The 27,508-nt window shown below is 37.5% G+C and overlaps 2 protein-coding genes across 2 annotated transcripts in view; both read left to right on the top strand.

The window, feature by feature from the left end:
• The window catches only part of LOC139150144 (small ribosomal subunit protein uS12m-like), a 629,842-nt gene extending 609,284 nt beyond the window's left edge, over nt 1–20,558 (top strand). Inside the window, exon 4 of the transcript XR_011556199.1 lies at nt 18,557–20,558. The gene's annotated coding sequence lies outside the window, so the exon portion shown is untranslated. The remainder of the gene's footprint in view (nt 1–18,556) is intronic.
• The window catches only part of LOC139150141 (peroxisomal ATPase PEX6-like), a 31,725-nt gene continuing 6,930 nt past the window's right edge, over nt 2,714–27,508 (top strand). Inside the window, exons 1-10 of the mRNA XM_070722323.1 lie at nt 2,714–4,110; nt 4,730–4,875; nt 6,823–7,012; nt 7,533–7,681; nt 7,994–8,178; nt 8,624–8,701; nt 18,175–18,326; nt 21,256–21,357; nt 22,108–22,184; nt 24,840–24,975. Of these exons, the coding sequence (XP_070578424.1) occupies nt 2,779–4,110; nt 4,730–4,875; nt 6,823–7,012; nt 7,533–7,681; nt 7,994–8,178; nt 8,624–8,701; nt 18,175–18,326; nt 21,256–21,357; nt 22,108–22,184; nt 24,840–24,975 (2,547 nt within the window). The 5' untranslated portion in view covers nt 2,714–2,778. The remainder of the gene's footprint in view (nt 4,111–4,729; nt 4,876–6,822; nt 7,013–7,532; nt 7,682–7,993; nt 8,179–8,623; nt 8,702–18,174; nt 18,327–21,255; nt 21,358–22,107; nt 22,185–24,839; nt 24,976–27,508) is intronic.

The following is a 27,508-nucleotide window of genomic DNA, read 5'->3' on the forward strand; positions in this document are numbered from 1 at the left end:
GCCATAGCATGTTTTCCCGCCACTTTTTTGTATTGTTGTAATGATGGTTTGTTATTGCTTTCGTGATGATAGATGAGGGATACTGAAGGGTATTCTCGGGTTTGCCCACTTTCGACTTAACTAGGCAGAAATAAGTAGTAAAATCGAATGTAAAAATGTGAAAGAGGCTCCCCACCTAACTATCCAAAATTTTTTTGTGTCGTTTGTGTTTGATTCGTTTCGAACAGTCTTTCTTATTTGGTATTGAGAGTCCTATGCAAAGGACTTTAAATTGTCACCAAGCTATGCAGCAGGAGCCAATTGAAATAATATTCATCAGCATAAGATCACAAAAATGCCACAAATATTTTATATGGAATTGTTTTTTCTTAAACATCGAATACTGTGAACTTTTAAATGAGATGTGCAGTACAATTGTTTGCCTACATCTTCCAAATTATATCAAAACTATCGACACACGGTTCCCTAAGCTATTCAAAGCTATTTACCCTGTTTAACAATGTGAGTACACTCTCCCTTTTCCTTTTTACAGTGAGCTCATTCCTGTTTTATTCGTTGTCAATCATACATACTATTTCAATACATTCCTGATGTGAAAAATGGAGCTAGTACAGAATATGGCAGTCTACATGAGGGATTATGATAACATTCATTATCTATGCAGGCACCAATGATGTGAAGAATATCATAGTTTACCATAATGTTTTTGGTAGGAAACAAATACAAACTTTATCCGAACCGTGGTTTTGTACAGAATTTAAAATGGCAATAAATGAAAGAAAGAAATCAAGCAGGAAACAGACAAGTGGGTGAAGGAAAGAATGGGGGAAAAATATTAAACAACTACATAAGTAAGGTGATACCAGAAATCTCAATAATTATAGAGGTATTTTATTGGGCTAAATTATTGGAAAAATGTACAATAGAATCATACAAAAAGAGGTAACAAATTTAGTTGAATTAAATATTTTTGGTGAAATTCAAAGATTTTTGAAAAATGGGCGAACCATTGGTCAAATTTTCATTTGCTTTTTTAGACTTTTGGAAAGCTTATGACAGCTTTTGGAGAGGTGGGTTTGGTACAAATTGTAGAACAATGGAATCAAAGGGAAGTTGTGGCGTCTGATTAAAAACATACATACGGTCATATTGAAAGTAAACTCTCTTTTGATGACATTGAAAGAATTTTGACCAAAATGAGGGTGTCAAGATGTGTTTAAGCCCCAATTTTAGTTGCAGTACTAGTGTACATCAATAAATTCAAGAAGCTGCTTAATGAATCACTGCTTGGGGTATACTTTAATTCAGAACTCATAAGTGGCCTGTTTTTTTGCTGATAATGTAGTCCTTATGGCACCAAATGAAAAACAAATGAAGTCTATGCTATGCATTGCTAATAAGTATTGTGAACTATGGAAAATGTCAATTAATGAAGAGAAGTCTAATATTTTAATAGTAAATAAGAAAGTTGAAAAATACAAAAAATGGACGATCGGTGAAGTTAAAAATAAATAATCATCAGTGATAAGTATCTAGGCTAATGGACGTCACGTAATCTCTCTCACCATACTCATTTTATGGAAATAAGATCAAAATTTGACAGTTTGTTTCCTCCCATGAAAGCAATCTTTGGAAATCTTGCAAACATTAAAGGAACTGATTATGGTTTGTCATTATGGAATCATATTATACGTCAGAGCAAAAATATGCGGGGAAAAATGTTGATACTTAGAAAGTCTTCAAAGAATGCAACGATTAGTGGGTAAATTCATCCTAAAAGCATGCAGCTATACATCAAATGAAGCAATTCTTGGTGAGCTTGGTTTGCAGTACTATAAGAAGTAGACTTGATATCATGAAACTTAAATAGTGAAGATTATTGTACATGGCCCATTGGTGTAGACCTATATGTTGTTCAGAATAGGTAAGCTGAGTTTGGTTGAATTTGGAGGCCGACTGGCGAAAAAACGGGAGGGTGTCAATAGCCAAATAGAGGGCCGGTTGGCTATTGACACCCATTGGTAGAGGCCGCCTGCAGTAGCACTATGGGACCGCAAAATGACGACCAAAGAAGCTTTTTCGAAGGATTTTTTTTGGATTTCTATTGAGAATATATGTTGTTCAGAATAGGTAAGCTGAGTTTCGTTGAATTTGGAGGCTGACTGGCGAAAAAACGGGAGGGGGTGTCAATAGCCAAGTAGAGGGCCGGTTGGCTATTGACACCCATTGGTATAGGCCGCCTGCAGTAGCACTATCGGACCGCAAAATGCTGACCAAAGAAGCTTTTTCGAAGGATTTTTTTGGATTTCTATTAAGAATATATGTTGTTCAGAATAACTAAGCTAAGTTTGGCTGAATTTGGAGGCCGACTGGCGAAATAAACGAGAGGGTGTCAATAGCCAAATAGAGGGCCGGTTGGCTATTGACACCCATTGGTATAGGCCGCCTGCAGTAGCACTATGGGACCGCAAAATGACGACCAAAGAAGCTTTTTCGAAGGATTTTTTTGGATTTCTATTAAGAATATATGTTGTTCAGAATAACTGAGCTGAGTTTGGTTAAATTTGGAGGCCGACTGGCGAAAAAACGGGAGGGGTGTCAATAGCCAAATAGAGGGCCGGTTGGCTATTGACACCGGGTGTCAATAGCCAGGAGAAGCTCTATATGGCTATTGACACCCGGGTGTCAATAGACTCGGCGCTTCTAAGAATGTTACTTAGGGCACAGGATGTAAAGATTTTTTAAAGAGGCAGCTAGGTGTTCACAATTGCAGTAGACATGGCAGATCAAGGTACGTTCGTTGCAAAGTTTTGCACTTGTTCGTCTTTTAACCCCGTGCATCCTCTGTTTGTCGGAGTACATCCAAGGCACGCTGTGATTTTAGCGGGAGATAAAGTAGAAAATGGATCGGTGTTGTCTATTTTACCACCGAAACGTTCTCAGGGAGTAGAGACGAATACCGAATTGTTCGTCTGCTTGCAGTTGGACGACAGGGTATGCATGCGCACAGACGATGCGATTGGGGGCAGTATGACTGTGCTTCACACTTCCAAGTTTTTCCACTCACATTACAAAATTGATCCCGATGCAGAGGTTCTAATCAGATCAGTTAGGACATTCCCTCTCCAGAAGGTCATAATTGGAGCGAGAACAAGAGCGAGCTATGCCTGGTCCAAAGGTCACGGATTCAGTACTGGCATGCTGGTTTGCAGTTGTAAACAGAAAATATTGGCCCGCACCGGGGATATCCTTCTCACTCCACTGGCCAACATGGTCAATGGGAAAGATAGCAAGGACTATGATGAAGTCTTCCAGCTATGTGCCAACTTGATAACTTTGGAGTGCCAACCAACTATGCAGGGTATTATTACAGTACACACATCCATCATAGTGTTACCACTGGAACACGACAGCCATGAGGATGACAATGTCAACAAAACCGGTACACATCTGCCAAGTGTCAATAAAATCACACAACCAGCTCTACTATCAGATTTCACTGCCTGCATGAGAACCATAGATTTCGCATCGTCTCTACTCAGACTAAGACCAATGGAGCATATAGAAAACTTTAATGCATTGTCTTTGTTGAAATCATCTCGACAGTTCAATAGAATTGTCAAGACAAGACTCAAACTGAGACCAGTTGTTTTGCCACAGTACTCTGACTTCATGGACATTCTCCAGCAGGAGGAAGTGGATGAGGTTCACCAAGCTGATTTGGTTGAATGCATAGGAGTGACCACAACCACTCTCCAGCAATTGAATGTCTACAACGGTGGATGGGCATCTGTGGAGATATTCAGTGACAGTGCGGGAGAAATTCAGGGTTTGATTGATGGCCCACCACCCCAAAATCAGGAAGTCAAATTTTCAATAGACGGTGAAACCAATAACGAATCTGTCAGCAAACATACAATAAAGTCCCATATTGTTAAAGTGTTTGTTGTGGAGGAGTGCCAGACAGACTACTCATCACCCATTGATTACAAAGAAAATCAGAAGATTAGTGTGAGAGATGACTGTGTGTACATATCTCCTCTACTCTGGTTCAATATACAACATCATCCGTCATCACTGATTCAGCCAGACTGCAAACTTTCAGTACAGGTAAATATGAAGAAATTACAGCCTGTGCAAGCAGTATTATTTGATGGATTTATTTCATGCCAAAAACATAGTTTGCTGATGCAACAAAGTGAAAAAAGAATTCTATAAAATGGATTAATTACATCCATCCAAGTACTTGATCATAAATATGACATATTTCTTACAGGTCAGACTTTTAAAGGGCCAGTGGCTGTAACTTTTGATGATTTTTTCACTGTTTTGTAATGTCAATTACAGTTTCTTGTTCTTATTTCAAAAGTGTGTTGAAATACTCAGTGTTCATCTTGTTAACTCAGCCTGTACGTTTTAATGTCATTGTTATTGTTTACAAGTTAATTCTTGTCCGGACTAGAATTCAAATGTAAACAATGACAATACATTTTGCACTTTGTTCACAAGCTAAATAGTTAGGGTTTCAACATGCTTTTCATATAGAATAGGAACTTGCAATTGATATACAAAACAAAAATAGTGAAAAAGTCATTGAAAGATACAGCTACTGGCCCTTTAAGAAATAATTTAAAATGTTTTACATATCCTAGAAAACATTAACACATCAATCTTTTAAAACTTCTATTAGTCTTTATGTTAACCACTTTTAACTCTTGCCTGCTTACAGAGTGCTTGCATTGACACAACACAACCAGAGAGCAATAATTCCATACCCTTCGTGAAATCACTGCACATTGCAATGGTCAAATCACCACTGTATTCTATCTATGGTAAATTTGATGAAGCTGTAAGGAAATATTTTTCTCCGGTCAGGTATGTCATCTATTTGCAATGTGCTGTTGGTATGTATTTGTGTACACTTGCTACATTGGAACCTACCCTCCCCAAGACAAAGTGTAAAGGTCCAGTCTTTCAGTTTAAATAAAAGCTTATACCACAGTCCCGTGGATAGAGGGACTGTGCTTATACTAAGGTGTTTAAAGCCGCACTTTTCAATCCCAGGTTCTCGCATTAGTGGAGTTCTCCTCCCACTCAAACACTTGACCAGTACGATGTTTGATTTCTATAACATGAATTACACAAAATGATCTCAACCTTTTGTCACCTTTTGCTAATCCTGTAAACAGAGTTTATACAAGCGTTTGATTGACGGTCGGTTCAAAACGCCAACGGTCATTGATTTCCAACAACAAACGCTCGAATTTCCTAAAAAAATGTCTTCCAGTCACGTTAGACTTTGAATAGAACCACAGAGTTCGATCAGCAGCAACTGCACACTGACCGCTTGGCAGTCTGTCTGCGTTTTTGCGGCCGGGAAAACTAAAAAAGTGACATTTTCTGGAGCGTGCCCGCGTGTTGCCCGTTTGGTGTATACTTACACAATGAACGCCGCCATAGCTTTGCATCGTTTTAAAGGGAGGCTCTGCTTTTAAGCAAAAGTTTGGGGAAAGAGGAGGTTTGGAGGTTTTTGTCATATTTAATCCCTCTGACGTAGTCTTGAATTTGGTTCATCTATCTGTTTATCCATCTGTCCATTTGTTTGTATGGAGCTGTTTCTCTGATATGTGTGAACCAAATTCTTTCAAAACTAGAACATGGATCATAAACTATGACCTACATTATGCACATTAATTTATTTTACAATGAAATGAACAAATCTGAGTAGATCCCATTCAAAGTTGGTGTATTAGGACTATATAATACTATGATGTACATTTGGGTACAATTTGGATCATGATACCATCAAATATGGCAGCCAGGTGGCCATTTACAATTGCAATATTTTTCTTATCCAGACGCGTCATGCACATTACACATGAACAGATTCCATTGAAACTTTATACAAGGACAATGTACCATGATACATATACATATGCTAACTTGTTTCACAATACGATCAAACAAGGTGGTTTAGCAGCCATTCTGTTATGATCATTGATATGTTTACTTGATGACTGTTTCAAACAATGTATGGCCTTAGCTTTTAAGCAATGAGCGATTTTGAATTATTCTGTTATCCTTAATTTTTATCAATCGCACGTGGCCATGTACCAATCAAGGGCGAGAACCAGGAAAAACTGTTGATCCAGCATGAACTTTGTCATCAATGATGACATGTTCATGTTAACATTATATGATTATGAAAATATTTGCTAATAAAATTTTTCACATGGTCAGGAATGGAGAAAAAAAACATTTTGCAGTAGTGTATTTTTGCCAGCATAAAATTATAAATTTGATGATTCAGTGAAAAGCTATTTTTTGGAAGCAAGTACATATCTGGACTGAAAGATTCGTTGCTTGAGGGCACTCTCTAAGAGGGGAGTGTAGACTGAAAGATCCATTACTTGAGGGCACTCTTTATAACCCTAACCCCTGCATAGACGGCACTCTTGAGCAACGGATCTTTCAATCTAAGTGAAAAGCTATTTTTTTGGAGGCTAATACATATCTAGACTGAAAGATCTGTCACTTGGGGCACTCTCTCAGTGAGTGTAAGAGGGGGAGCATAGAGAGCGCCCTCAAGCGACAGATCTTTCAGTCTACACCCTTGAGTGATGGATCTTTCAGTCTGGTACATATCACAATGGAAATGATTAGCTGTCTAACTCGACAGCAATTTTTCCACAGTCAACCATCTTTAAATCTGGCATACGTGATGTTTGACATCAACGTCAATACCAGTGACCAGTGGTAATAGGCCTGTCAAGTAATATGCCTAAAATTTTAACTGGTTGCAATGTATTCTCTTTGTCAAAGATTTGTAAGTCTTGGTGATACTATATGTGTCCACCCTACCGGTGACGTGGATCAAATCAGTGATGCCTCTGAGAATCCAATAAGCAACACTGTACCTGACTGTATCTACTATAAGATTGTAAAACTGGATCCATTGGTTGATAATGCTACAGTATACAGGGCTGATACACAACACACAACAGTCTTTCAAGTATGTATATCAAGGAATATTTAGAGAACTAGGTTTTATCACAGTCAAACTGAAACTGTATCTAGACTTTCTTACTAGTACAGGTATATCCATGGGAAGCTAACCTCCTTGAAAATTTGTTATGATAGACTGTGTTTTATAAATTATGATTCAAAGCTTCTGACGATTGCGTTTTTATTTATACACCACATACAAGTATCCACAGAAAAGTGTCAGAATGGTACTGGTATCATAATGCTTGGTTTCCTGTCAGTTTCTTTTAGCAGCAGTCAGCCTGTCTGATAAATAACATTTTGTGGTGTCATATTAATATGACACTTTGTATTGCCAATGTTCAAGTTCAACATTTCGTGAGGATGGTTTAGCATACCAGTATTTGAAGAACAATGGATCAATCAAAGATGTAGATATCGACATGATTGATAGACCAGGTAGGACTGGTTATTATTTCAAAAAATAAAATATATAAAGCACATTTTGAAGTGAACAAAAATGAACATTTTTTAACCACATATTGCAGGAGGCATCAGTTTCAAGCTACATTCCAGTAACCATGGATGCATATCATAACAATAGCCTGGATCCAATATGGAAATCACCAGTGCCAGCTGGTCTTTGTAAATATGTCAATATGATTGAAGAATATTTGATGACATTCTTACAACCAAAGTGAGTGTTTCAGTCTATAGATATACAATATTTTCACTCATAGCCTCTGTAATGAACAAATAAATCCATACTACCATGCAATTTTAATATTTCAATTTTTAAACATGTACATTATAGCATATCAAATTTACAGGATGTGTCTGGTAACCTAACATACAGCTTGGTTTTTGTGAATGTATGATATTAATGCTGTACTTTTAAATTGCAAATTGTCATTGTGTATGAGTTTTCACCACTGTCTTAATCTGGCCACTGGCAAAGTAAACAAATATGATTGATAATATGCTGTGAATCTAACATTTTGAAACATAGGTTTGGCTCTCACAAGATACTACCCTGTATCTTACTGAGTGGTGCCAGTGGGATTGGCAAAACAACAGTCATCAGATCATTGAGCAGGTGCCTGAATCTTCATGTCATGACAGTCAATTGTCATGATCTCTGTGGAGACACCTCAGCTTCCTCTGAAGCCAAAATCAAGAATGCATTCCATAAAGGTAGGTGTAGTTTTCAGATCAACAAACTATGCCTATTTGTTTTTGGCTCTGGCAAGATGATTTAGGTGAAAAATGTGAAAGATATGCATAACGATAATGACATCGATAATGACAATTATCATCCCTATGATCATAATGTTATCTTACATATAATTGGAAAACTTTATAAATGGGTGGATACCTTGAAAGTGTAGTGTTGTTTAACCAGGGGTGTGCTTCATCAAGGATGACAAAAATAAAAGTAAATTTCAAAGAAAGTCCAATACATTGCTAAATATTAGTGACTTTTTTGCAGAGTTTTATGACAATACTGAACCTGCTCACCCCTGCTCCCTGTAAATCGGCCCATAAACACCATTGATAACAATGTTGTTTATGGTTTTGGCCAAACCATAGTGGTGAAAGGGTTGAGATATGAACACAATCCTTTCAATATCATTTCCAGCCAGCGTGTGTTCCCCTTGTATCCTACACCTCAGGAATGTTGAAGTGTTAGCCAAGGACAAAGATGGCACCAGTGAAGGTAAGTATCTTACAAAAGTTCGTTGAAGATCACTTCATCTGTCATACAGTTACCACAGCTATTGAGCAAATTTCTCAGGGGAAAAGAAAATTTGGAAATGTTCTTCAAACATTATGGTTAGAATGTATTTACTCTGTATGATTGGCTGATAGAACTTGGCATCTCTGATCATGACCTTGGAAGAGAAGTTGATAGTGATACCAAGTGGATGGTTGATCATAAAACTTGCTTTTGTTGTAAGGTTGTGAGATTAGATGCAATTTCACACAACTGTTTTACATTTCCCAATCACTGCTCTCTTTTTTTGTATTTCTTGATTTTTACTTCAGCATGTTTTAATTAGTCCCCGCCCTGGACAAAGTCTGGGAGGCCGGGGAGGTGGTGGGTAGGGGGAACTAATAGATTAGGTCTAATAGATTAGGTCCTGTCTGTCCATCCATGGATGTAAAAAATAGATCTATTTTTTACATCCATGGTCCATCCGTGCGTCTATCCGTCCATCTATATCTCGGTCATTTGTGAAGCGATTTTAGAATAACTTGGCCTTAGTATAGTACCCTATGACCACTAAATGCATGCCACTTTTTTTTCACAAAATAATCCAATTTGACCACCAAAGATTCATTTTTTTTGCTTTTTGGGATTACATCCCTTGAATTTGAATCCAAAATTACCCTTGACGTCTGGTATTCAGACTCGTATTTTCTGAATCCGAACTTGAAGTCATGTCCGTCCGTCATCTGTCACCAGCGATTTCAATCCATGGCCAGTAGTCAAGAATTCTGCATTTTTTACATTTTTTACAATTATTCATGCACGAAATACATTCTTTACATTCAATAAATTCTTTACTATTAATTCATTTTTACATGATTTACATTGATGACATGAAAGGTCTGCACCAATTACATCATAAGCTCGGGGCAAGTTGTAGATGGGCTTGCAAAAGTTCTAAATGGGCGAAAATTGTCCTAGCACAGCGTACTTACCGCTAAGCGATGCTTGGAACAAGTTTGACACAACGAAGTGTTACATAATCTATTGTTATTCAGCACCCATTCACACCTATGCCCATTTCAAAGTCCAGATAGTTAAAGAGCACGGCCCCTGTAATGTGTATTACGTGCGGACATTTTTATGAAAAAATGTATTAATTGTACAGAATGTATTTCAGGCAAGGCCTGCCTAAACTCATGATGAGGTCCAATCGTCCGTCCCGACCAAGTCCTGATAGTTAAGTGTATAAAGAATGTATTTTGTGCAGAGCCCAGCTAGACCCGACCCGACCTTAGAATGTATTACCGGTACATGCAAACCTTTCGTGTAATAAATGTAAAAAATGTATTAAATGTAAAGAATGTATTTCGTGCAAGCCCAGCTAGACCTGACCCAACCTTAGAATGTATTTCGTGCAGACCTTTCGTGTGATAAATGTGTTAAATGTTTTAAATGTAAGAATGCATTTCGTGCAGACCTTTCATGTACAAAATGTAAAAAATGTGTTAAATGTATTAAATGTAAAGAATGTATTTTCATGCAAGCCCAGCTAGACCCGACCTACGAATGTATTTTGTGCAGACCTTTCATGTAGTATAATGTAAAAAATGTATTAAAATGTAAAGAATGTATTTTGTGCAGATCATCAACAAAAACATGTTAAATTGGCAACTAATGGCCATAGCTCATTATTTCTCTCATTTCTGAAGCGATTTTCCAACAACTTGGTTTAAAGTGGCACTCCCACTTGGTAACATTTTAAAAACACATTTCTTACTGGTAATACCAACAGTCAATATTTGACATGGCGACTGTGTGCAGATCGCGAGATATCAATAAAAACATGTCATTTCCTGAGCGTATTTTTCACATCCCGGAATTTTACAATCGTTTCTGATTATGACACGAAATCCCCCGAAGGTTTGTTGTTGTACTGATTGACGATATTCTAGGGAGTCCATAATTAGTTCGAACGACACAATTAATTTACCTCCCACTGAAGACTTTATATACAGCATTATGCCTTTACCTCAGGTAAGTTTTTTTACAATTTCTCCTCAGTTTTTATCGTTTTTATTATTCTCAATCAGTTATATTATATTTTTTACCAATACCACATAGATATCAGTTTTTTACGTGTACAATATTAGCTGCCTCTAATGACTACATTTTGTGGTCTGCCGGAGCTGAGACAGCCTGTCAGCCAAAACTAAGTTCCGTTTCGTACAAATGTTTCCAATTTGTATATGCAAGAAAATGTACAATTCAGATTTATATCACTGGTATCGTCTCCTACCGCTTCAAGGTAGTTTTATGCCATATTCAGTTTCAAAATATTGAAATCCTGTCAATGTTCATTGCCACTGTATTGTATTGCATTGTTGACTCGAGTCGGCTATCCGTGCAGTGCGCTCTTAGCAAGGCAAAGATGTGTTATACTTAGGTGTACCGACCGTGATTATCCAGGGTATTTCCGTGATGAAATGTTCGTTTTTGTCAAGTCTTATGTACTCTAAATATTATAGAGTTTTCCTGTTGAAAGGGTTAATCTGTGTGCGACCAGAATTGAGTCACAGACGATCGATGCATCAATTATCAATTGATAAGAATGCCGAGGTGCTCCCGATAGTTTCCCCAGCAGCTATACTAGTCACCTATGCAAATTCTGGTGGAATCAGCAAACTTTCTTTTTCATTTCTTTTGCCGAGTCAGTAAGACTCGGCTTTCTCCCACGGGGCATGACCGATCACTGACACGAGTATAGTACTATTGCATACAGCAGCGTCAGCGTAGACTCGTACTCCCTAGCTTAGTTGACAATGACCCCAGTGCCGAACGTACGATGTTCGGAAGCTGAATTTAGGTGGGCCGCCGGAATTCAAACTTTTACTTTTGTGAGGACATGTTTTTATCGATATCTCGCGATCCGCGCGCAGTCACCACGTCAAATATCGACCGTTGGCACTAAAAAAATGTGTTTTAAAAATGTTACCAAGTGGGAGTGCCACTTTAAGTGTAGTAGGCCCCCCAATGCATGCCTGTTATCTTCACAAAATAACCAATTTGGCTACCAAGGATTCACATTTCTTGGTTATTCTGAGCTACAACCCCTGAATCAGAATTTAAAATTACCCTTGGTGTCTGGTATTCAGGCGTGTTTTCTCTTAAGCCGATTCCGAAATGAATGTTGAATTGTATCTCCATGGGTGACCGCGAAAAGACACTCACAGTTCGGACGCGCCACATTCTACCCATATTTTGATTTGATAAAAAGGTAGGTGTTTTTTCATTGTCAGTGCTTCGCCTTAGTATATATAGATCATTTCATTCAATTGTTTAAAGGGAGATATAAACTGGGACAAGGTGTTTTATATTAATTTTGACACGGTCCCTCACATAAGGGGACTGTGATTTTGACAAATGGCGAAGACTGAGCTGGCTAGAATGGCATGTCAAGTATCATGGGTGTCACACTTCGATGTATTTGACCAGTTATCGGCACCTGTTAATAGTGTGACAACAGGCATTGCAAGAACATTTACATGCAAAGGGGATTAATTTTACATGTAGTTAGATTTTGATACATTTTGAACTGCGCTGTTGAAACAATACCACGCGTTAATTTCCGTATGCTGATTTTGCATATGAAAGCCTGTTTATAGCCAGTTGAGTTACGTTCACAAAAGTTCATTGCCCAAGCCCGATATGGTTTCTGTGTCACATTTTCACTGTACGATTGAGAAAAGGAGACAAACTGAAGTTATTGTGCATCATAACACTATGAAAATAATTCTGATAGCAAAAATTGACATGAAAAATTTGACTTCACTGTACAGTTACAGAAACGTGTTCAGTTCAGACCACAGGGCGGCCAGGAACAAACAAACAAACAAACAAACAAAATATAACAAATATACAAATACATAAATAAATAATAAACACGCAGACAAACATAAACTAATAGATAAACAAATAAACAAAATATAAACTAACATACAAACGAGCATACAAATACATAAAAAATAAACACAGACAAACATAAACAGATAAACAAACAAATATACAATATCATAGAACGTTGAATAAATAAACATACAAACAAATAGACAAATGTATACACATGCATATACTTATATAGAACGTATATATATACACATACACACACCCACACACATATATACATATATAATGTGTGAGTGTAAGAGACAACAGCATATTGAAAAAAGATTTGAAATGATTGACTGAACAGCTCATGCAACATATCAACATGCGACGGCAGTACCACTACTCCTATACTTCCCAAAGGGATGTGACTCAATGGCCGCTCACGCCAAGACATGGCCGGTGATATACTTTTTCCTACGGCACACAAAATGACCGTCTCACCACAAATGAGTAAAAATTCATACCAGTTTGGAAGGACATGAATGGGGCTCTCAAGTTCAACATGTAAAATGAATGTGCAATCAAAAAGAAAGCAATTTTCCGGCGATTTCTGAAGTCGTGCCGATACCATTTCTTCCGGTCTCTGCTCTTCTGCAGGAGGAGTTTAAAACACCCAGGTCGCTGTGTTGTCCGTTGAGCTATGCTAGTCCTTTGAAATCGTAAATGGGCCAATCAAGTAACCTGTATTGTGCCAATTGAGTCAATTGACTCTGCTAATACATAATACTGTAATGAGCTAAGGACAAAATGAATTTTCAAATAGTTTGAATTTTCAAATTTGCTTCTTTTTGCAGGTGTATACTCCAGTGATTGGTAACTGGTCTGCCTTGACATCCACAAAAACATCATATAACACATACCTTCTACAGCACAGACCGATACAAAACACGACTCAAAGCATAAGTTTTTCCCTTCATTAGGGATAAAAGTGAGACGTCAGATCTCTTATCAGACCGCCTGTATAAATGTCCACCTGACAGTGTGACACATAGATGGCACTTTTCTATGCAGCCTCTTGATGAATGTGTATTTTTGGAACAACACATGTTTGCAACTTAACTGTTAAAGGTATGGAAATCGATCCCAGGGCCTAGGAGTGGTACATGTAAAACATTGTGTATCTTTGCATCAGAGGCGGAATAAACGATGAGTGTATCTATTTATCCAGGAAATCTTAATCCGACTGTTATATTTGTACGCACATAGAGCCAGTCGACGTTAGGGACAGAAAAAACAACACACAAACAGACGGGGTTTTGAACAAAATGTAGCCGGTACTTCACCGATGTCTGTAACTCCATACATGAAAATATTCGTAGCTTGACGCACTTTGAACATAGCTCGTAACAAGGACAGACGAAAGCCCATGGAACTAGGTGTAACAACTAACAGCCATGTAGTTTGTGAACAGTGAAGATTTTTCCGATCAACAACTTTGACAGATGGTGGACTGACCTTTCCTACCGCAATTGTTATCTCCCTCGATTCAGCACAAAATTTTCGTATGGACTGTTGATGCGGTGTTTACAGTTGTTACGTGGTGGTAAATCCTAGTCGTATTTACGACTGCTGCGTGAACAGTCACTGAATAAATTTTGCACGCATTAACGAGCACTGGATATTTTTACAGTTTTTAATCGAAAACCGTCCGTATACGCGTATGACAGTGACAAAAACAACACAAGGAATCTCGCGTATATTGTTACTGAATTACTTTGACCAAAAGATCACCCAAATGCTGAACGGTGATCATACAGAACTCAGTCTGCAGGTTTCTGGACTAAACAACCCCAAACCGACCGGATCTCAGTCAACTGTGCCGGGCTCGACGTCTACTCTATCAGCGTCAACTCAAACTTTCACTCCAGACAACTTTACCCCACAAACTGGGAATATACTAAATTTACCTTGAAAAAAATTCAAACTGTGTATCGTATTGAAAAAATCTTACCGGGGCCACGGAACAAATTAAAAAACCAACAAATCCCAACAGAAACAGTGGAATGATCATTAGTGTGCAAGGTCGCTGTATTATATGTCAGGGCAAAGAAAAATCTGGTTTGACATTTCTGGACGGTACAAAAGGCGGGGCAGAATTAGACAAGATTACGACCAATGTGTTACCGCCGATGGTACATAACGTTCTGTTGATAGCAAGTAGTTCGGTGTCCAGTGAGAACACTATTCCCAATATACCATGGCTGTTGATTTGAGCTGCCTCCGATCGAAAATTTTCTATACAAAGACATGATATCAATAATTTTGCGAGATTATAAGTACCCGCTGTCTTCTCGCCAAATAGCTGCGATCAAGATCATTATGATAGAAGCAATTGACCGCCGAACACCTGCTTGCTGTTCTTATACACAACGTGTAAAAAATGATTATTCCTGCTGAGAAATACGACAGCAAATATTGCAATGTGAATTTCTTACTATTTTCCTCGCAATGGTTTTACATCTGTGTCTATTTTAACACGGTCACTGGACCATTTCTGACGATTTTTACAAACAAAGAATCAGCTCAAAGTCATCGTGGGAACACATCGCAAAGACGTTCAAAAATATTCATCACATGAAAGATTACCGTAATCCCCGTTTCAAAGATGTAGGAAATGTATAATGTGTTGTTCATCTTGAAAAATCCCGAACTGCAGCCCTCTAAATACAAGTGCCCGACAACTTGCCGACAACTTTACAAGCACACTCCGGTCATCACATGACGGTTGTAACCGTACATGTGCTGCCGAATCAAAAGACTTCCTGTCAAATCAAAAGTTAAAAAAGTATAGAAAAATATCAATATCCAAGCACTGTGAAACAGAGTAATTTTGATAAGGTCAATTTATTGTATATTATAAAAAATCTCCAGGCCACTCGGAACAGCGTAAGATTATGATCTCACCCGTTCGAATACTACACTCACACGGTAGGGTAAAAATGTGAACTCAGAACGTTATATACTGCTTCCGCCAAGCGAGTCCGCTTAGCTAAAGACGGTAAAATGACCATAATTATTATTGCTAATCTCTAAAAATTTTGCCGAACATTCGTTAGTAGTTGTCGAATTTCTTGAGTTTGTCCGAAAACTATTTCAGTGAATGACGTAAGTTTCAAGACACCCGAGTGCGAACGCAATCACGGTATCGGGATAGCAAAATCAGTCACAGACAATCGAGGAAGAACATAGGAGTCTATTAATCTGCTAATTAAATGAATCCTAAGTTACTAGGAAAGTAAAAAGGTAATGTTGTGTCCTGGTTGGGAAAGAAAAGTTGATTAAGATTTCAAAAAAATCGTCAGATAATATTAGAGCAATTTAGTAAAAAACAAGCTCAGAAAAACGTACAGAGAAGAACGACATCACGGCGATCTTTAAACCTTTCATCATGTTTCAGTCTGAACGGTCAACATTTGATGCTATAATCTATGTCAAGTGTCTCTTTTTGGTCAAATCTGACAGAGATGAAGCAATCGCGATTTAGTTTCATCGCCCCGACCCGACAGAAAATAATGCAGCTCATGGGCACCTGTATAATCGTGGCGTGAACGTATCCAATGGCCGTCCACTGCATGGGCCATTGACCGTGCATCGCCAGCAAACAACGGTTTTGGACGTCACGAGAGCATTTTCCGCAGTCTGTGAGCGGTTGAGTGATTTGGGTTGGCTGCATAGATCGGAATCGAGTTGATTTCGGCCGAAAACAGTTCGAAAAGTAGCTTTTCGTGTTCGGATCCGCATGTTGCCGGTTTTGTCCATGGCAATCAGCAGAGCTGTGGGGGAGGCCGTATAACGCCGGGAACACACGGCATCGTACGCAGGGCTAGGTGACAACATACTTCCAAAAGAGATCTATCTTAAAATATCGTACTGCAGGTCAACATACACATCACCCATTCATAGGCCTAGAGGTACACAGATCAACAAACACAAGGGGAGAAGCAATCTGCTTGAAACCATGAAACAGTCCGTTTGTGTCTGAACTCATCTGAGACTCGTGTTCAGTAACCGTTGGTCAAGTATTTTGCTCAGTTGTAAGAATCGTTTATTCATTGTTGACATCGTAATCGATCGGATGTACACAACAAATGTTTGATCGTTTTGCACCTTTGCGCGTGATTGGCAGCTGTTTGAATGCTTTCATCTATTGTTTGTTGGACGCTTCGAACACGGCATCGAAGCAGTTTGGCATCAAAAATCAACTTAAAATGGAAAAATGAGAGAATTTCGCCAACAAGGTGATGCCACAAGTATTCACAAAACGTAATATGTTGGAACAATGCTTTAATTTACACCATGGTTGTTGAAAGCTTAAGATTTTCGGGAGCATTCGTTGACGCTGTTATCATGTGCCACTCATGTTGGATTATGAATGCCCAGGGAGATAGGGGGTATTTATAGGCTCCCCCTGCCTTTAACATGTTTGTTAAAACCACATTATTTATAAAAGTGTGATCTTTTCACAAAGACTTCGAAATATTTTTGATGACACAGATTTCCAATTGTATTTTTTCAACAATACAGATTTGCTGTTAACAGTGATCTTTTCACTAAAGAATTTGAAACATTTTTGATGACAATTTCCAACTGTATTTTTTTGGACAACACAGATTTCCAAGTGTTAATATGTTTGTAAAACAACACGTGATCTTTTCACAACTGACTTTGAAATATTTTTGATAACACAGATTTGCAACTGTTAACTGATCTTTTCACTAAAAACTTCAAAATATTTTGGATGACACAGATTTCCGACAATATTTTTTGGACAACACAGATTTGCAAGTGTTAACATGTTGATTACAATAAAATGTTATTATTCCAAAAGCACACGTTACTGTCTTTTACTTTATCCAGATTAAATCCGCCATCGCTTCTTTGAATCATAAATCCACCCACCTCTGGCCCCATGCCTTCCACATCCAACAACCCCCACCACCACCAATCCATCATAACCTCTCCCAAGTCAAACAACATGAAATGTTAGCGGGGACTGTGTCATTAACAATGACTTGTTTGAAAAGTCATGCATTATTTGCATAATATGCTTCAAGTGGTTTCCCTCAAAAACAAAAGTTAGTATAATTATGCACATGTATGTTTTGTTCAAGTCAAACAGCAAATTCAACTGAATTTGTCAATTTGTTACAATTTAAAGATGAATAGTAATCTTTATTGAAGCGTTCAGCAGACATCATGGCATTTGCTGTTAGTTGTGATAAGATCAGTATAATTGTTGAGTTCAATTGTAAATGAAATTAAGCAATTAGCACAGAAAATATGTTTAATTTGTTGCTACCTGTAAATACTTGCATAACAATTTCACAATCTCAATGCCCTTACAAATACAAGTACTGTGTCAACAGGGATATTTAGGTCATCAACATTTGCAGTTAAAACAAAGTAGACTCTTTCATACAACTATACAAGCAACATTTGCGTAAACTGCCTTGCCATTAGAGATGTACTAGATATTCATTGCCACCCCTCAGTAGAGAAATCACGACTTTGATTTTGTCATTTATCCACAGACACCAGAGTGACTAACAGCTTATCCAACACCATCTCATCATACACTCAACAGGAAGATCAGTATCCGCTTGTTGTCATAGCAACAACCAGCATTCCTAAACAAGTTAGCCCAGATATTTACAGCTGTTTTCTTCATCACTTTCCAATGGAGGTCAGTTGTATGTTTCTGTTCCCATGTTGGAGTTTTCGCTGTGCAAATTACATTATGTGTATGTACGCCTGATTATCAATAATTCATGTACTGTGGGCAAGCAAATGCTTCTTGACATTTCAAACAATATTTGAAGTAGCGATCAGGTATTTTCTATGTATACTGTACCTTCGCAATAAGCGTTTGACCTAAAATTTCATATATTGTCAAAGAGTTTGTTTTTTTTTTACGCTCCCATATATGCATATGTATATATGCAAATGGGAGGTATTCGTATAAGGTGGCAAAATGGCGTCTGTGTGTATGTATGTAAGTATGTATGTATGTCTGTTAGTCCGTCCACATCAAAAACTCCTAAACCATAGCACCTACTGTCTTAGTATTTGGTGTACAGGTGCACCTAGGGGTGGAGATGTGAATTTGTTCAAATGAACATGTCAGTGCCAAAAATATGCAAATGAGGGGGAAAAAAGGAAAAATCCTGCAAATGGCTAAAACTCAGTAAGCATTGGTCAGATTTGGTTGAAACTTGGTATGCAGATTTCTTTAGGTATTCTAAATTATGTGTGCAAAAATTGGGATGAAATTTGCATGTTTGTATTTTTAGGGTATTTTTTCCGTTTTTAGTCAAAAAATCTTGTTCTCTGAAAGCGCTCGTCTGATTGCTATGAAACTTAATATTCATGTTCCTCAGAATGACCTCAGTCATGCTTGTACAAATTGTATTGATATTGTCATATTTGTAATTTTGGGGCAATTTTCCCAATTTTTGATAAAAAATTTTTTAATCCAAAAACTGCTGATTTGATAGCTTTGATACATGTATTTGGTATACAGGTATTTAAGATTAATCTCAATATAATGTATTGAAGGTATGTTGAAACTGGCAATTTTTTTTTATTTTTGGGGCAATTTTTGCCTTTTTTGGTCAAAAAATTTTTCTCCTAAAACTTCTGATCTGGTAGCTTTGATATCTAGTGTACAGGTTCCTAGGGTTTATGTTAATTAGATATATTTAAAATTAGGATGAAATCTGCAATTTTGTATTTTTGGAGGCAATTTTTCTCATTTTTGGTCAAAAAATTTGTTTCTCAAAATTTACCAGTCTGATCGCTTTGATATTTAGTAAACGGTCCTTAGGGTTTTGTTAATAAGATATATTGAAATTAAGTTGAAATCTGGAATTTTGAATTTTTGGGGCAACCTTGGCGAAACTTTCAGTTTACTGGGATATCTTTCATTTGTATTTTAAGATTTTTTTGGTAATTTTATACCTACTGGAACTAAGAGTATATAATGTGGTGATTTAGTAAGCATTTGATATGGTAAACTGTATTTGGTGTTGAAATGCGGTAAAAAAATCCTGGCAGATTTTGAAAAAATTCCAAACAAATGCCAATAAAAAATTCAGCCAGAGAAGGTTTGACAAAAAGAAAAGGTGGGAGAGGGGAAAAAAGAATTTACAATGGATCGGATAAAAAAGATAATGTACCTCATCGATCTTCCAGACACCATCCCTTATCAAATGGTCCACCCCGATGTATTTTTGTGCACAATTAACCATGCAGTGTATTTTAGTTTAAGATGTCAAGTTAGATAAGGATTTGAAAGGAATAGTCAAGTTCACCACAGTTTAACTTTATCTCTTGTGTCATCATCCTTGTGTAATTGGTTAAGTTTGTAAGTTGTTCCAGATGTGGATGTACCAGCTGTTCTGGAAGAAAACAATGTTTACTTTTTCCTGTAGGGTTTCTGAGTTGATGATTGTATGTTGAAATTTCTCCATGTATCTGGTGTATGGGCAAAGTGTAAACATTGGTTGCATGTTATGTATTTCAGTCTATGTCAATATTGTAAATGAAAAATCAAGAACAGTTTACAGTGTGCTTGTAAAAGATAACATATTTGTCAATACATAAACTGCTTTGCAGATTGATTGTCTTAAAGATTATCACAGAAGTAGAAAAGGAAAAGAAAGTAATCAAATTGCTGTAACATAGTCACTCTCAGTGCCTGTATAGGCCTATACTTAACTATTTTATAATTACATTCAGCTGTTTGTTTTATCTTTATCACTCTCCATGGGCCAAGGCGCACTTGGGGTCAATGTCATCACTCAGTGCCAGTCTGTGTATGTCAGTCTGTCCGTATATGTATGTCCATGTTTCATACAATTTTTGACTTGTTTTGATAACTATATGGGAGCGCACAGTGATGTTGTTTTTTTTTTAAGTTAAAATGCATGCTTATATTGTGTTTTAGCAAAAGATAAATGGCTCTCAATTGCTCTTTGTAAACAATTATTCATGATGTTGTTATGGAATAGCTTTCAGCCATATTACTTGTTTGTACCTTGCAGACTGGTCAACCATTCTGGACCAGTGCTATGTACCATTGAGTGACTGTAAACCAACCACAGGTGTCATTGCTCTACCATTCTAGACCAGTGCTGTATAGCATTGACTGATTGATATATTTTATGTAACAATATCAAATCACTAAATTTCTTCTTCAGCATAGCTGTAGGTAACGGCCAAAAGATATTGATCCTTCGCAGTTACAAGCATAAGTTTGACTGCCTTCAGCCATGCAACTAGTGATTTATTCGTGAAATAAGTATTGCAGTCAATCATGAATAATAAATACCCTAGATTTCAACCAACGTAATGAAGCATATTGTGCAGTTGTTATTACCTAAAACATGGAATGCTTGAAGCGCTGAAATTTATAATTTACACGTCTGATGAATCTTATTCATGTTTCTAGAGCTATCCACAGCTATATTTATCTACACTGAAACCATTAATACTCCACTTCAATTCTTGACAAGGTAATACCAAATTAAAGTCATCAAAATCGTGACAGAGAGAAGATGAAGTTTTAAATTATTTATGTAACTAAATTTCATACATTTCTTCTATTTTTCAAGGTTCCTACTGAGGATGAGAGATTTGAAATACTGAAAAAACTCTGCAGAGTTTCACCGCTTGCTAGAGATGTTTCACTCGGGCACCTTGCCAAAAAAACAGCTGTAAGTTGACAATGTTACAATGTCTACGTTTCCTAGTCTCATACTGTATTTCACTCACAAGCATACAGATCAGTGCATGCAGGCTCTCGCACATCATTTTAGGAGTCTGCTAAATACTTTTAAAAAAATTCCACGCTAACTTGTAAATTTTGAGACAAATCTTCTGTAAATCTTCTGATATTGCTTGGACACTGTTTTCATAGATAGGATTTCATCGGACAGTAATTTAAAGAGCCAGTATATTAGCTGTAACCTTTGATGAGGTTTTTGTCTATTTTTGTTTCGCATGTATATGGCAAGTTCTTATCCTATTCCCCAAGCATATTGGAACCTCTGCTATATAGTTTATCAACAAAGCATCTGTATGGTATGTGTAAAATGCACTGTTGCATGGAAATTCTAGTCCCAATTAGCATTCACTCACTAACAATAACACTGCAGTTTACACATGTAAAGGCTGAGTTGACAAGCTAAATACTGTGTATCACAATATGCTTTAGGTAGTAGAACAGGAAACTGTAGTTGACATTAGAGACAAAAATAGTAAAAGAGTAGTGAAAAAGTCATGAAAAGTTACAGTTAATGTGTTTCTAATGTTATCAGAATCATTTATGCTCATTATTCTGAATTACATATACAAAAATTTGAATAGAATATTTTTCTGTGTGCTTATGGTTATTAACGTAGCAGAATATATCCTAGTACAGTTAAATGGTTCTGATTTAGCAGTATATTCTCTACATCTCACAGGGTATGGTGCTTGGTGACCTGCATGCTTTGGTAGCAACTACCAAACGAACCACTTACAAGAGAATTATACAAAGCTGGTAAGTAACATGTGTTATTAGCTCAGATTTGGTATATGTACATATAGTAAAGAGAGCATATATGGTAAGTTGTTTGCATCTGTCTGTATGTCTGTATGTATGTATTTCTACATGTACGTATGTATGTATGTATGTGTGTATGTACAGTTAAACCTGTGTCAAAACCAAACTGTTCAGGGACTGATAAAATTGTTCAGTTTGGAAAGGTGTTCGGTTTATACAGCTCCTTTTAAAATAGAGTTTTATTGGAATTTGACTGGGAAAAGAGTTCAGTTTAGACAGGTTTCCAGTTTAGACAGGGTTCAGTTTGGTTTAGACATATTTCACTGTATTATACATCTACCGTCGAGAACTCTAGAAATTTGCATGCGCTATAAAAGTGGTACAGAACGGCCCATGCCATAACATTTACTGTTTCAAGGTGCCACACCCCCTGCCACTGCATCTGCATGTTCATTGTTAAATTGTTTCAAGGGCCCACTAAACAAGTGCCAGTATACTAGTATGTCTGGCGCTCTGTACATGTAGCGCAAAGGTTATCAAAAAGTGCTCCAAGATAGCATTCCACACTTGCACTACAAATTGGAAGGAAAAATAATTGTTGATATTACACAAAAATAGTCAATACTTGGACAATTTGATGCCCCAGTCATGAATTTAAGATGTATAATAATAAGATTATCACAAAAATATCACAAAGGATGCACTCACACATTGACGCTCCACATCTCCTTCCGGTTTGTGTCGGGCTATACGCTGTGCCAATGTCCTTGTGGACTCTTTGTGGTATTTTCACAATAACCTCATAGTATGTATGTATGTATGTATGTATGCATGCATGCATGCATGTGTGCATGCGTGTGTGTGTGTATTTATTTATGTATGTATATATGTATGTATGTGTATATGTCCGTCCACATCAAAAATTCCAAATTAGCAGTACTTACCAGTTAATATTTGGTGTACAGTTGCACCCAGGCATTGAGATGTGAATTTATTCAGATGATTATGTAAGTGTCAAAAATATGTAAATGAGGTAAAAAACACCAAAATCCTGCAAAGTGCTAAAGTTCTGTAACCACACGCCGGATTTAGTTGAAACTTAGAATGCAGGTTCCTCAAGGTAGCTATATACCTTTTAGACACTTTCAGATTTTTATTTTTTTCTCAATTGAACACGTCCCAAACCCCAATAAAGTATACATTTTCTGAAAGCCCTGATATAGAGCTATCCGACCAAGCACTGTACACGGTCATTATTTGCATAAGAGTCACGTGACAAGCGTTTTACTAAAAACCGGTTTTCCCGCCTTATGCAAACACGCTGCAAGATTTCTGGTTGGAATTTCTTCATTGACAAGCCTTGACAATATCCTTCAAAACCGTGTCTGCGATTTTTTTTATATGCCTTTGTTTTCTTTAAATGCGCTCTTAAAGGTGTTAGATGAAGGTGCTTTTCAAGGAATTTTAATTATCATGCCATATAATTTGATGGAGCCTCCGTGAAAAAATCGCAGACCGGTTTTTGAAGGATATTATCAAGCTTGTCAATGAAGAAATTTCAACCGGAAATCTTGCAGCGTGTTCGCGTAAGGCGGGAAAAACCTGTTTTTGGAAGGTTCAGCAAAACGCTTGTCACGTGACTCTTATGAAAATAATGACCGTGTACTGTGCTCGGTCGGATAGCTCTATATCAGGGCTTTTAGAAAATGTATACTTTATTTGGGTTTGGGACGTGTTTAATCGAGAAAAAAATAAAAATCTGAAAGTGGCTAAAGGTATTTAGCTACCTTAAGGTGGCTTACGTTAAATTCTATTCAAATCATGCTTAAATTTTCATAATTGTGTTTTGGGGCAGTTTTCCCCATTTTTGGTCAAAAAACGTCTTAAACTTTTCATCGTATCGCTGTGAAACTCGGTATGCATGATCCTGAGGTTGACCTCTTTCAGATTTGCTCAAATTTTGGTGTAATTTTCATATTTGTATTTTTGGGCAATTTTTTCAATTTTTGGTGAAAATATTATCTTCTCTGAAACCACATGTCTTCTCTGAAACCACATGTCTGATTGCTTTGAAACATGATATGCATATTCCATATTTAGTATCAAACTCTTGTAACTGTGAACAGCGCTATTTTATGGGGGAAAATTAACTTTTGAATTTCACAAAACTAAGCCTCGCAACCACAAGTAGTAGACAGAAACAGGTATTGTAAAAGTTCGGGAGTGCACCTCTGTCCCCAAGCTGCATTCTACCTACCACAGTGTGCATCTCTTCCATCATTATCAGTTGTTGTGTGAGGCACATCGGGTACAAAGTGGAGTAATTAAACATCGGAGATCCGGTAAATGCTCCATCTTCTACCATTTTAATCACTGATTAAGATGCCTTTTAATAGATCTACACATATGCTGCAATTAAAATGTGGCATGGATAGCTTTTGTCACACACCATAAACGGCTACAGTGTGTTCAAAATTACTCATTTGATAAGCAAGACAGCTGCCAGAAAGCTGAATATAGTATTGGTACAGAAATGAAAACAATTTTGAAACATGCATGTACCTAGATTTGGTAATGTACATGCATACATTGTCCATTCAATGGAGTATTCATCTTTGCATGTTGCATATCATGAGATCTCTTGTCACTCAGTTCTGTTGGCAGTAGACTATGCCTGCAAGAGGAGAAAGATCTATGCAGTGCTGGCTTACAGATACAGATGAAAGACTTTGAACTGGCACTGGAACACTTACAGTCTGCGCATTCTGATGTCATCGGTGCTCCAAAGGTAAACAGATTAACTGGTGTTTGGGAGCTTTTTGAATGGTAGCCTTTTATGTATCCATTGTATTCAGTTTGATTTTATACAGAGAAAACAGAGAGGAAGGGCTTCTTTCTCAGATGGGTGCTGTAACAGGCGACCCAATAAGTTCTGAGTTTTCCACACTGTTTTCTCTATCATTTTCTCTTCTTTCTTCATGCTCTGAATGATAGGAATAAATAAAATAATGGTTTATATAACCTAACCTAGCCTCTGTGACTCTTTATTTATTTTACACTCCATTACATGGGCGTATATCTCTCATACACACATGCTGTAATTAATTAGTCAACACAACTAATTATGCTAATCCGTGGACTTATCAGGGATTTTACGGGTTGGTCAACATCGCGAAAGATAGGAATGGTTACTAAAACATTAAAGGGGGGTTTACACGTGGGAGTTAAGTCCGGAGTAGACACCGGAATAAATATAAACCTGTGTCAGTTGGACGTGTGAACAGACAACACCGAACTAACAAAGAACTAAATTAATTCGGTGTCAGAGGGCTGGTCCAGGTTCGGTGCTCCGTACTAAACAATGGCCTATTTACACGTGTGACCAGAACACCGAACTAAACGCTGAACTATATCCTGTCTTCGGTTCGGTCATTACCACAATGGACGGTGTTCAAGTAAGAAGCGATCGCGATCGCGGCAACAATTGGTCACAGGAAGAGATCAGGCTACTAATTTCAATCTGGAGAGACGTCATCCGTATGATGGACGGCACGTCGAGGGATCGGCAAGTGTATGAAGACGTCGCTGCCAAGGCCAGGGAGAAGGGACTCGAGAGGAAAGCGGAACAATGCCACAACAAAATCAAACGGTTGCGAGCTCAGTTCAAGTCCGTGTCCGACAACAACCGTCATAGTGGCAGAGCTAGAAAAACGATGCCATTTTACGATGAGTTGTTAGTAAAGGGAAAGCAACTGATAGTAAAGGGAAAGCAACTCCACACATCGTTCATATTTGGGTTGTTTGCGTTTTGTGTATGATATTGTGTATAATATAAGTGTACATCATGTTTGGCTGTTTTATGTAAAATGTCGCTTAGCCATGGCGGGTACGATATAGTGGGAATAGAAACCGTATGTCACCTGTATACGGTAGTATGGTTACAGAAAGTATCCGATGAAGTCTGGCGCTTATAAGTGTGTCGCCTATATTTCTGTTCCATCTATATGCGATTATTGGTTGGTTTTGGAACAGTTATTTTAGTGTTTCGTCTTTTTCAAGTTCACTCCAGTTTTATGTCAGGGCCTTCTTGATTTTTGTCGTGTCGATGTACGGGCTATACGTTGTTATGAAGACTATTGTATTGTTGGTGGCGTTATTGGTTTCTTTTTGTTGTTCAAGCAGTCTTTTCCTGCTTTTATGATCTGTCTCTCTGATAATGCGTTCTATTTCATTTTTTTATATTGTCGACTTGTAATTTTTAACTAATTTTTTTTCACTAAATTGTGTGACTTTCTGTGTAAAATTGGTTTCGTTGTTACGTGTTCTGATGTATGGTAATGTTTCACCTTTGATCAGACCGTTGAATGTTGCTGCCAGATGGCATGAGTTTCTTTGTAAGAACTGGAAAATATCTGTTGGTTTTGTGTGTGTCTTGATGTCGAGAATATTGTCTTTGTTGTACCGACGACCTTTGTAGATAGTCAGGTCTAAATATGTGATTTCTTGAGAGGAGCTTTCAAACGAAAATTTGAAAGTAGGATGCATTTTGTTGATGTTTGATATGAATTCATTGAATTCGTGTTGTGTTCCGATGAAAATCAGAAAAACATTGTCCCTGAACCTCAGCCAGGTCGGTATTTGTTGTTTGCGTTTCAGTATTATTCTCATTTCTGTCTCGTGAAATGAAGGCCTAATATCTGCCATTTCTGGCGAACAACCCATCGAGATTATTTCGGTATAAGAGCATCCCCATATTTGCCGGTAGAATTCATCGTTGAATTCAAATGTGTTATTTATTAAGATTATTTCTAGCAGAGCTATCATGTATTTCGTTGTTGGTTACTTGATTATGTAATTGTTTGATGATCTTTCCTGATTTAATGCTCTGCCAACTGATTCAATTGCCTCATAATGTGGTGTATTCGTGTTCATGGAAATCCAGTGTTACTAATGTCACATCGGCCGGAATTTTGATTGTCTCAATTTTCCGTATAAGAGTCTGTATTGTAGGTGTCTGTCTAGGTGTTTCATCTTAACATGAAATAGATAATGACATCAGACGGGGCGAGGCCAACAATATTCTCTCCTAGTAAATTTCTTCGCCGAAGGCGTCTCGATTGGTTGACAGAACACAAAAAGAGCGTAGACAGCAGCTACATGATGTGTGGGTCCGCCATTGCAAGCAAGCGATTGCTCTCTAGCCCACATATTGCTGAGGGCGCTTGACCCGAACTAAATTCATACCTTGTATATGACGTGTAAACGTGAGATCGCTTAGATCGCTGATAAGGAATATTTACAGAACGACTAATCAGATTCCC

This window comes from Ptychodera flava, chromosome 14, assembly GCF_041260155.1.
Source record: "Ptychodera flava strain L36383 chromosome 14, AS_Pfla_20210202, whole genome shotgun sequence".
Lineage (NCBI taxonomy): Eukaryota > Metazoa > Hemichordata > Enteropneusta > Ptychoderidae > Ptychodera > Ptychodera flava.